Source organism: Perna viridis, chromosome 3 (genome assembly GCF_037379345.1).
Source record: "Perna viridis isolate PV_CMFRI_1.1 ecotype Kerala chromosome 3, ASM3737934v1, whole genome shotgun sequence".
NCBI classification, from domain to species: domain Eukaryota; kingdom Metazoa; phylum Mollusca; class Bivalvia; order Mytilida; family Mytilidae; genus Perna; species Perna viridis.
Genome location: NC_142447.1, coordinates 60,826,960 through 60,839,195, shown reverse-complemented (window position 1 = coordinate 60,839,195; position 12,236 = coordinate 60,826,960). Strand labels below are relative to the sequence as shown.

The 12,236-nt window shown below is 33.3% G+C and overlaps 1 protein-coding gene across 3 annotated transcripts in view; it reads right to left on the bottom strand.

Annotated features, from left to right (window-relative positions):
* Positions 1–11,945, bottom strand: part of LOC148623203 (coiled-coil domain-containing protein 186-like) — a 46,505-nt gene extending 34,560 nt beyond the window's left edge. For 2 of the 3 annotated variants that reach the window (XM_088573812.1, XM_088573814.1), the window contains exons 1-4: positions 11,833–11,945; positions 5,589–7,115; positions 2,917–3,037; positions 2,250–2,378 (exon numbers count right to left, since the gene is read on the bottom strand). In XM_088573812.1, coding sequence (XP_088429938.1) covers positions 2,250–2,378; positions 2,917–3,037; positions 5,589–7,105 — 1,767 coding nt within the window. In that variant the 5' untranslated portion in view covers positions 7,106–7,115; positions 11,833–11,945. The remainder of the gene's footprint in view (positions 1–2,249; positions 2,379–2,916; positions 3,038–5,588; positions 7,116–11,832) is intronic. The other variant, XM_088573813.1, reaches the window with a different exon arrangement.
* Positions 11,946–12,236: the final 291 nt, after the last annotated feature.

Here is a 12,236-nt window from a genome sequence, read left to right as displayed (position 1 = left end):
ATGATTACCATTTTTTATGTGTTATTCATTATTTACAGTTACATGTATGTCCCATGACTAGGAGATATCATGTAGAAATATTAGTTTATATTTTTTAAAAGTAATAATGCAATCTTTTGATATTTAAATTTTGCCCTATTAAATTAATAATTACTATTAATTATACAAACACTTTGACTGATTGTTGTAATTTGATTCCAGTGTAACAACAGTAAGCTTTAGTTCCTGATAGTTTTATGTAATAATTGAACAGCTTTTCCAGAAATAACCAAAACTAATTACAGGTCTCAAGACTTCTATATAATGTGTACATAAGAATTGTAAAGTAGAAGCCCTTTATCAGAACTACGAACATTGTCAGTAATAGTTATAAGTTACAATACGTTGTCCAAATGACAACGAGACAGCAAACTCAATCGGTCATTTTTTACTGCTAAAAATTCTTCAAGTTAACTCCAAGACATTTCTTATTTAAAGCACATTTCAAATACTATCTACATATATCTTTATTTTAGTGATCAGTTTTGTTAAACGACTGATGCCGTCCAATATTTACTTCCATATAAAAATAATCCCTTGATGAACCTGGCACATATATAGTTGTCTATTTTTAGAAATTTAAATGAACACATTACAGTGAAACTTCTCCAAACCGGCCACCACTGGAACAAGAAAAAATGGCCGGTTTATAGGGGTGGCCGGTTTATAACCCTACACCTAGTCAGTTTGTTGGTTGAGACATGTTTAATGCCAATTCAAAACTTCTGGCCTTTTATTACATTTCAAAGCTTGCATCATTTGTAAATGATTAGATTTTATAAACGGTACTGTCGACAAAATAATGTTCACGGTTTTGAAAGAATGTGTATTAAAGATCAAAGGGCTATTGATGGTAATTAATCATTTGTATTGTTTTCGTAAATTACCGATCAACAAGGTCTAATAATTTCACCCCTATGTTGTTTTGGCTTGGGTACAAGTCACATTAATTGACAGTTAAAAGATCGTAAAATCAAATTACCCAGGTTGCCTGATGTGTGTACACACCAATTAACAGCCAATCAATGACAAAATGTAATGTCTGGATTAAATTTGTTGTTTAAACTACTGTCCCCATAAATTATCATCTGTCCACTGATTAAATGCAAACCGGTCAGTGAATGAATTATTAATATTATGTAATATTATGTAATCCTTTACAGTTTTGTTGACACATTTATTACAGGTGAACAATAACCAAGCGGCTGGAATTGAGAGGTTGTTTTTCTTTGAAATATGTAACTAAAACTGTGAAAAACTGGCCGATGTATGGTTTTAGGGGGTGGCTGGTCTATTGAAGACAAAACACACAGGTTTTAAGATATAGTGGCAGGGACTTTTGAAAACGGTCGGTTTGAAGTGAAGACCAATTTCTGAGGGTCCAGTTTGGAGAAGTTTCACTGTATTTACAATGTCTCCGATATGTGTCTGGTCATCAAATGGACTGCAATTAATTATAACTCATTACAGGACAGTTATGAAGTATGTTTCAACAATAAATGTCTTTTTTTTTTTTGCAATTATCACATTATTATGTCAATAGTTAATACCACATGCTAATCGTCTCAACCGCTGTTTTATTGTGCCAACAGCTTGGATTAAAGCTGGACTGACCGGGGTTACTAGTATAGATTTCGGCGATTGGATTAAGAATTTTCACAAGTCCACGGACCCCCCTGTTGTGATTTTCAGGGGTCCCAAATGAATTTTGGAGGCAGTGACCTGGAAGCTCAGGTATACTAACATCCATATTATCAGTGGAGATCAATGAGATTAACTTCACTGTATTGGGTGAATTTCACACGCAGGTCAGTGATTCTCCATACACAATTAACAACCAGAATATATGATGTCCCAGCTGGGTGGATGTAACACTCACATTTCTCTCAAAAAATCTGACTGATATGGTGTTTCACTGCCTAACATGGATTTAAAACTCTGACTTTAGTGTTAGAGAATACAAATGTCACTGAGTATAGTGTACATGTCATGAGTTCTCTGGTCCATTTCTCCATGTAGAACTGTCACAGCACATTACATACCTGATTAATTCTCTGTTTCATTTCTCCTTGTAGAACTGTTACAGCACATTACATACCTGATCAGTTCTCTATTTCATTTCTCCCTGTAGGGCTGTTACAGCACATTACCTATCTGATCAGTTCTCTGTTTCATTTCTCCCTGTAGGGCTGTTACAGCACATTACAAACCTGATCAATTCTCTGTTTCATTTCTCCCTGTAGGGCTGTTACAGCACGTTTAGCTGCAGCATCATGATTGGACAGTTTGCTCCGTACACTGTTAATTTCCTTCTGTTGTTGGGATATTGTGTACTCCAACTGTAAAATACAAGAAGTCAGCATCTTCAAGACACAAACCAAAACTAAAACAATGAAAGGTCAAATAGGTATTAGTATCAAAAGTACCTACATGTAAACTGTACATGTATTATAAATATACTGAATGTTTTATTTGCCTATACATGTACATGTACTAATGATATTGTACAGTTATACTGACATGAAAAGACTGCTAATTATCACATGTATATGAGTTCTGTACAAGCATGGTCATATGATACAATGCAAAAATATGTATGTGTCCAGACTGCAAACATTCCTACCAATAGTTTTGAATATAGTAATGTAAAGTACAGTTGTACATGTATATATTTAAATGCTTCATAAAGCACTGCTTGATATGACAGCAATGGTCAAACCCTGCAGAGTTAGGACAAGTTTGGATACAGCATTCAAGATTGATACAGCTCTGATTAATGATAGTGATTTAACATTTGAACCTGTTCTAAATTTGACAAGAATTGAATTATCAGTCCCCTTCTGACCCCTTATTCTTGGATATTTCCCATTAATGTACCTCTTTAATCTGTGGTAAATATAGATCATCAGAACTGTGCTGCTTTTCAAGTTCCTTCTTGTAACTCTCTTTTTCTGCTACCAATTCATTAATCTTCAGATCACTATATTCTTCATTACTTCTATCAAAAACAACATTATTTAAATAGTAAATTCCAATTTGCAGATATTATTTTTAAAAAATCTACAATGTACATGTATGTCAAAATGACATGCCAATAAAATGTATTGAGTACAATACAGATTTCAACAAACCACTGTGAATCATTGTATGATACTAAGACTGTAGATCAAACCATTGTTTTTACTGTATATTTAAAAATTATTTTTAACCATCATCTGTTACTATAGATCAATAGTCTTGTATGTGTCAAGGGACTTACATGTTGTATATTTATTTTAAACCAATTATCTACACGTTCTATCAGTAGCTGAACTTTACATTGAACATGAACTACAGTAAATCATGAGTAGTTACAAGTAACCTTTACAAAGTAGCTAATTACATGTGTGAGCAAAAGCCAAACCTTGAAAGTTAAGGGACTAACATTGGGATTAGATGAAAATCCATTATCAAATAATTAGAATCATTGGAGTTGCCTGTCTGATGCAATTATCGATAAAACGGACATAAGTTTAATAAAAAATAATACATGTCTGTTTCTTGCTACCCTACCTACCCTGTTTTTTTGTGCCTACCCTAAACATTATATGGCCATTTTGGCTTAAGCACTGTAAAACATTTTTGAAAAATAAAATTATTTTTTAAATGACTTTTAACATAGTTTACAGGTGGCTTTTGGTTATAATAAGTAATTGTAGGGCCATCTTATATTTTAGTCAACTTGAAATATTTCCACTTGTATGACAATTATTTATTGTCTGAGTGGTCAAACAACTTTCGCTGTTGATTCCCCGTCATGTGACCAGAATCTTGTCTGTCACTAAAGCACTTTAAAAAGGTAAGAAATTGACAATTTACAAACATTTTAATGACAAGACAGATGACAAAAAAATCTCTGTGGCCCCACCTTGGCAATTACATGTATACAAAAGAGATTTGGGAAAAGCATACCAACTCAATATTTTCAGTTTTCAATGCAGCACTCATATTCAACAGAAATATTTACCAGTTGAGAAAGAGGTATGGAATCAAATATATTTTTCTTAAATAAGAAAATGTCAAACAGACCAGACATGAGTTTGTCACCGAAAAGACAAGAATTTGACCTTGAGGTCAAAGTTCAAAGTCATAGGCCACTATCTGTGGTACACGACACACTGTCTTTAAGTGATCTATCCACATTCCAAATATCAAAAGCCCACATCAAAAGATAATAGCTGCAATGTACATTGTACATCTCGGACATAAGTTAGTCATAGCAAAAACAGGAATTTGACTTTGAGGACAAAGTTCAAGGTCACAGGTCACTATCCATGGTACAGGAAACATAGTTTTTAGGTGATCTACTCATATGCCAAACATCAAAAACCAAAATTGAAAGACAAAAGTTACAGCCCAGACATCAGTTTGTCAATGAAAAAACAGGAATTTGACCATGAGGTCAAAGTTCAAGGTCATAGGCCCTTATCCATGGTACATGACACATGGTCATTAGGTGATCTACATGTACCCACATTCAAAATACAAATATATCAAAAGCCTTCATCAAAATACAAAAAAAGTTACAGTCCGGACACGAGTATGTAACAGATGGATGGACAGACAAATAATTGATCATCACCAGATATTGAAAAATATCTACGTTTTCAATTATAATCAACCATCAGAACATCACTACAAGGGACAAAGACCAAGCAAAGAATACTGAGACTGGGTTTTGTCAGAAACAACCAACAACTTCAAAATGTAAAAGACACAAAACTATAAAATAAGCAATCAAGAGTAATCAATAGAACCAAGATTCTAGTGGAAATCAAAGAATGTAATCCAGGGACAAAGACCAGACATGGAAAACAGACAATCACACTAAAAAACAAAGTAACTAAAACAATACATACAAAGTAAAAAAAGCAAATGAGCAACTCGGACTCTGCTATACACTGAATTAAACTAAAAACACAAGACAGTGAAGATGAGAACACACAACACTCACTCAAAATAATCAATAACAGCTATGTAACTTTGAAGTGATAACTTTAATCTTGACATGCTTGAGGTGCAACAAACCCTACATGTGTACATTGTGTACATGTATTTCAAAAATGTAAACATATACATGTACAATGTACAATGTATGAATGGTATGAATGAACAATTCAGTTTATTTTACTTAAGCTGCAAATAATATAAAACCCTAAATACATGTAGATGGGTGGAAGTAAATGTATCATATTGTCCAAATGTATGATACAGTAAATCCACTGTATCATTTTTTTGGAGATACATGTACATTGTATCAGCAGAAAAGCAAGAAAAATAGGTCAGATTTACATGTAAATTTTGTAAATTAATTGTGGTCAGTTCTGTTTCTTCAAAATACAAAAAGTATATATGTATAAATTGTACATTTGAACATGTACACTGTATGCATGCAGATTGATATTGACATACTGAACAATTTGACCATACACATGTACATGTACATATCAAGCATATACATAGTACATTAGTGGACTAAGCAGTTCATTTCACTTTTATCATATACTCACTTTAGTTGCTGCCTTATCTTGGTGAGTTTTTGCTGTAAGTTTTGAATTACTTGCCACGCCTCTTCACTGAAATTGTCATTTTTACTGACAACCTCATCAACAGTATTGTCAGAGTTGTTATTTGAACAGATATGTTGCAAGTTTTCTTTTTCACTGAGATTATAATCTGTAACATTCTCAATGTTATCATCAAATGCTGCAGCACAGCCATTAACACCACCTAATTCTGAGTCTAATTCTGATAATAATTCATCATCAGCAGCCACAGTGTCTTCTACATTAGTCTTCTGATCACTTGTATTATTAGTCACAGTATTACATGAAGACACCACATCACTACCGGCAGGACTTCTCCCAAGGCCTTCGCCAATATTGTCTGTGCAACACATTTTTTCAATGTTGGATGGCACGTCATCATCATTAGATTGACTAGATACTACTTTGAATGTACTCTGAACACATGCATTGTCAGGACTAGAATTTTCCTTCAGAATTGATTCATCCACTTCATCACAGTTCCCATTGCACTCAATAGTTTCATCAATACTATTATTAGCTGAGTTTTCATCAGACAATTTACTGTCACATGATGCTGAGTTTTCATTAGATACTTTACTTTCGCATGATGCAGAATTTTCATCAGAAACTTTACTTTCATGTGATGCTGAGTTTTCATCAGAAACTTTACTTTCATGTGATGCTGAGTTTTCATTAGACACTTTACTTTCACATGATGCAGAGTTTTCATCAGAAACTTTACTTTCATGTGAACCAGAATTAGTCTCAGTTATATCCAGTATACTAGCTGAGACACAAGGCATACCCACAGAATCAGTGATATCATCAGCTGTGTCAATGTTTTGTAAGGAAGACTCCTGATCACATTCTGGTTCGCAAGATTCAACGCTTTCTGATTTGGTCAATTTTAACACATTTGGTACAAATAAAGCCCCATTTGATTCAGAACATGTTTGGGCTGACTCGTTTGACTGAATGCTATCATTCTTATTTAGCACATTAGAACAAAAGTTGGTTCTGACATCATCAACTTGACCTGTCACATCACAGAGATCTGCCTCTGGTATGTCATGACCTATCTCATCTTCAGGAGCTTCAAAGTCATCATAAATATCAGCCTCAACATTTTCTAAACCATCCAGCCCAGAACTAGTTGTAACACTGGCATCAGTCTCTAAAGTTTCAAATCCACTGAATCTAGTTGCAACATTGGTATCAGTGTCCGGTAGTCTTAAATCATTAGTTTCTGGGTTAGAACAATTTACAATGCCAGAAGTCACATTTTGAAGTTCTGTATCATTGCAATTTAAATTCACTTCCAAACCAATTTCATGTCCACATTCGTAGCTGTTTTGTATATTTGGTGCACTGTTACTAATATGAAACTCATCTTCAGCATGACTGTTCAAATGAAATTCATCTTCTGCATGGAAATCAGTGTCTGCTTCTGGTTCAGGATTTTCTAATATATCTTCATTCTCAAGATGTACTTCTGACATTTTTAATTGTCTGAAAATATTTTTTAAAACATTGGAAGTTATAAATGTGTAAGACTAAGAACATGGAAATTGAAGTTTTCAATACACAAATTTTAGCGTCAATTTCACAAAAAAATCATAATGTAAAATTAGTTGTAAGTTATGACATCACAATACTTTGATTTATCATGACGTAATAACTTATAAAGCATTTTACACTTAAGATTTTTGGTGAAATCAATCACCTGAAATATGTGTATTTAAGGACTGCAGAATCCAGTGGCTTTTGGATGAAAAAAAGTAATGTCCCACAAGTAACAAAAAGTTACTATCCTTAAGGACAAAATTTTAGATTTTCTTCAGATGAACAATTAAAAAATGTTTGATCAAAGAGCATGTCTCAGTAAAAATAAATAAGTCCTTTCACATCATCTTGAGGTCTTCCCTATTTTTTTTATATATTTTCTTATGTTCAGTTCAGCAGGCTGTTCAAGAACCTAACCTGCCTCAAAAAAAAATATAGCTTTGATCCAATTATCCAAATTGAACAGTAGCTTTTCTGAGATAGGAAAGGCATTCATTACATTCTTGAAATTGAGGGTCAGTTGCGTCAAAATCTTTGATGTGTATTTGTTTACATAGGTTACATTGTATGTGCAAAATATTCCCCTCTTCCATGGGGATCTTGTATTGGGGACAGAAAAGTACAAATTTTGAAACTTTAAAAAAGCTTTTGCTGGAGTTGCTCGTGAGGGTAAAAGGAAATTTCAATTATGCTTGGTGAAACTCATGGCGCTCACTTTTATAGGCAATGCCTACTCCATATTAGACATTAACTGATTACCTGTAAAAAGTTTATATTTGGGTGGGCTGGGGACAATTCTGCATCATAAATAATAAATGTGTGGTGAACTGGTCAGGAAGTAGATCTTGCCAACCAATTTTTTTAACATTCTTTGAGTTTATGAAAAATCATTATTTAAAATATTCAAGACAAAATTCAAAACTATATTAAGTTATTAAAAGCAGACTAGACAATCTTCCAAAAGTGCTATTCAAGGACAATTTAAGTGGAAAAATAAACAACTGCTCAGCAAATTGATGAGAACTGCTTCTGTGAAAAAAGTGGCAAGATCTACTCTCTGACCAGTATACACTCCCTGATGGTAACAAATTCAAAAGAAGACCATTACAGCATTTTGTTATGTATTGGGTTAATTATGGGTCAGTAAATAGTAAATGGTAATTAGCTAGATCGGGATTAAGATTAATTTTAACAGTTGTATGCAGAGACTTTCTCACAACCATCTGTTGATTGTTCCCAGCATCATAGGATAAAGATCTATAGTTTTATTTTGATAACATTTTATGACACTATTCCCGCTGAACATTCCACTGACTTAATTGCTTTTGACAAGTAAATATTTTGGTTCGATTGAACTTAAGAAAGTTAGCCATTGGTCAGAGTTAGAATTTTTAATGTTTAATTTATAATTTGTGGGAGGAGTTTTTGGGGTGTTATATTCTCTGCACTTTTTGTATCTTTAGTTAGCTTACCATCATGCTCCACTCTTGTAACACCGAGTGTAAAATTATTTGTAAAATATTGTACAATCTATATAACATCATAATAAATGATATATTTAGATCAGTGGATTAAATACTTGAAATAGAGGAATGCCCAGCTCATATTTATTATTTGGTTGACTTTTCTGGACTTATACTTTAATAGTTGAACAACGTGTCCCCAGTTGTTTTTACGGTGGAGAATTCCTAGTTGTTTAAATGGTGGAGAATCGCTAGTTATTCACATGGAGAATTTAAAACAGTATCACTATTTGGACTTGAAAATCATGAATCCGTGGGATCTGTTTGAATTACCAGATTTTCTGACGTCAACACTGGTGAGATCACAAGAACAAAATGATGCTTCAAACCCTTTAAATTCAGACTTTACAGAAAGCTCTAGATATGTTTATAATTTATTGGACCTAAGATGCTTTGCAGTCTCCTTTAGGTTACAGACCACCAATTCAACCAATGAGCATTTGGAACGTACGCAAAAATAGTCCTACGCAGAAATTACCCCTGTTCCTCATAGTGCTGTGAAAAAAGTTCTCATCTCATTTAAAAAATTTAAACAGTTTCTGAAAGGAAAAACATTTCTGTACATTTTATAGGTGCATTTTGCTTCTTGTGATGTGAAGCCTAATCTCCATAATGGTTTCTAAATATACCCCTATCTTGTGAAAACACTGGGATTTACAATGCTATTTATAGACCCTTCACTTCCAGTGACCAGTACTGCACTGCAAGTCTGCTAACCCCACATGCCATTCTGAGGATTGTGAGCTGACATATATAGAATCATGCTGATATATAGTCCTCTGCAGGGTAAAGTTAAGGTAAAGTCCACAGAAGCCACTGAATATTGTGAAATTAGCATAGAAGCCTATGGGAAGTGGAATTAGTGGTTTAGCTTTAGACTGGAATAGCTTTAAACTACTTGATCTTGTAAACTTTGCCATGAGAGGAATACACTACAAATATCCTTCAAAATATGCATTTTTTTAAGTTTTAGGTCCAAATTATGGAAAATTGGTCTTTTTGGCTGATTTTTATGTCCTATCTTGTAAAAAGTGTAGAAAATTTAGTAAAAATATCAAATATTAAACTTATAGGGCTATATTTACCTCAGCACTTGAAATCAAGTTTTGTGTAGATTTGAGCAAAAATTTGGTTAGAAATGAGGAAAAACTCACTTTCATTACTGCGGTTAAGGATATATAAGCATTTCCTTATGGCAACATGGAAAATCCATTTTTGAGTACTTTTTTTGCTTTATGTGCCCTTTACTGATCATGTTTGAATGTGAAAACACTGTATTTACAAATTTAAAGCCAAATATATCACCTTTTGTGAACATTTTAAGATTTAAGGTTTTTGACATGTGATCAAGAAAAAGGGGGAAGCATGTCAGACATAAATTTTAAAAAAATAGACCAATTTTTCAGAAAATGATTACTTTTAAAGGCTATCTCTTTATTAATATTGTTAAAAAACAAGTCATGATTGATTTTTTTTAATTGAAAAGTCAGAAAAAGTTCTTTGCAAATATTTAATGCATTTAAGTATGGTAGAATATTGTCACTTTTTTGCTTGCGCAACTTGGTTACCCTATATTTAAAAATCAAATATTTAAAAAAGTGCTTGTCACATTTCACTGAAACTTTGCAAATGCATTCAGTATGTGTATAGGAAGATACTTGTATAGTTATTTATTTTTGCTAAGACAGAAAGTGACTCTTTAGGTTACAGACCACCAATTCAACCAATGAGCATTTGGAACGTACGCAAAAATAGTCCTACGCAGAAATTACCCCTGTTCCTCATAGTGCTGTGAAAAAAGTTCTCATCTCATTTAAAAAATTTAAACAGTTTCTGAAAGGAAAAACATTTCTGTACATTTTATAAGTGCATTTTGCTTCTTGTGATGTGCAGCCTAATCTCCATAATGATTTCTAAATATAACCCCTATCTTGTGAAAACACTGGGATTTCCCATGCTATTTATAGACCCTTCACTTCCGGTGACCAGTACTGCACTGCAAGTCTGCTGACCCCGCATGCCATTCTGAGGATTCTGAGCTGACATATGTAGAATCATGCTGATATATAGTCCTCTGCAGGTTAAAGTTAAGGTAAAGTCCAGAGAAGCCATTGAATATTGTGAAATTAGCTTAGAAGCCTATGGGAAGTGGAATTAGTGGTTTCTAGCCTAAATACATAGATGTTTTGCAGAGGCTAACATGTATGGATGTGTTTTCCATAAATGATTTAACTTTTACACAATCTTTGAAATTTCGGAAATAGCCTGTTTCGGAAAGACTGACAATGAAAATTCCAAAGCTATAATACCAGGAAACACACTGTTGGAGTCTGTGTCATGGTTCCTACTATTTTAAGAACTTTACTTCTTAGTTTGCATAAACAAAAGCATTGTGTATCCTGAATAATGGATTTCATCTAGCTGTGTACCACAATGATGACTATATAATTTTTAGTGTATAAACATCTTATTGGACTCATTGGAACTTGAACAACTGTGATGGAATGATATGACAAGTAACAATTATTACCATAAGATAATGTTTGTTCTGAATTATTGAACAAAAAAAATATTGTTCTATTTTGTAATGTCTTCAAAGATTATTTTGTAATGTCTTTATACCTTAATCTATAGTTTTAGTTTGTATTTGATATACATGTATTTGTTGTCATTTTAACAAGGGAAATGAGGTCTTGTTAGGATGTTGAAGTTTTTCAAATCTTTTTCACCTGTTTTTTTTAATGAAAAGCAAAGGTTATACTTCCTGGAAAGTTTAATTCAGGACGTAACATGTATAGCATGTTTGAAATTAAGTGCATTTGCCAGGGGTTGAAAATGTGAAAGTATAGATTTTGAAAGTGGACTGGCATACATTTACTTAGTCAGACTGTCCTTTCATCTATAAGTCAAAATACTTGTGTGTCGAAAAAGCTCGATTTTTGCCGAGATATGCTTTTCAGGAAAAAGTAAGTGAAAATAATACAAGTACTTCAACGTCAAAAAAATCTCGGGTGTCTACCTTACTAAGTAAGTGGTGATCTCTTAGGTGCTTTATCAATAAAATCAATCATTCTACCTGGATGCTTTATCCTATATACAGAGAAACTTGAAAGAGCTTAATTAGATTTGTGTAGTTTTACCTTAAAACAACACTTCAATGCACCTTGTTGTAAATTTAACCATAATAAAGGGCATTTTCTAACGTACTTGACATGCCAACAACACAAATGGCGAAAGTCACATGACCTCATTCGGAATTTTCTGGACTGATCGATGTAAGTTTCTTCAATATTGATTTCCTAGGGCAAAATAACATATTATTTATAAATAAATGTTTTGTTTGATTTTTTTTTTCGTTTGTTTGTTTGTTCCTTGCTTAAGTCAATTGCCGATGCAATAGGCTCATTCCGGCGGTCCTACTAGAATGCATCCGAGAGTAAGTCTGCACTGAGTGACGTTTCCAGGTGGATGGTGCAGCTAGGGCTTTCCACCCCTCCTTTGTTGGAAATTGTGTGAAATTGACAAAAAATGGTAAATAATATCC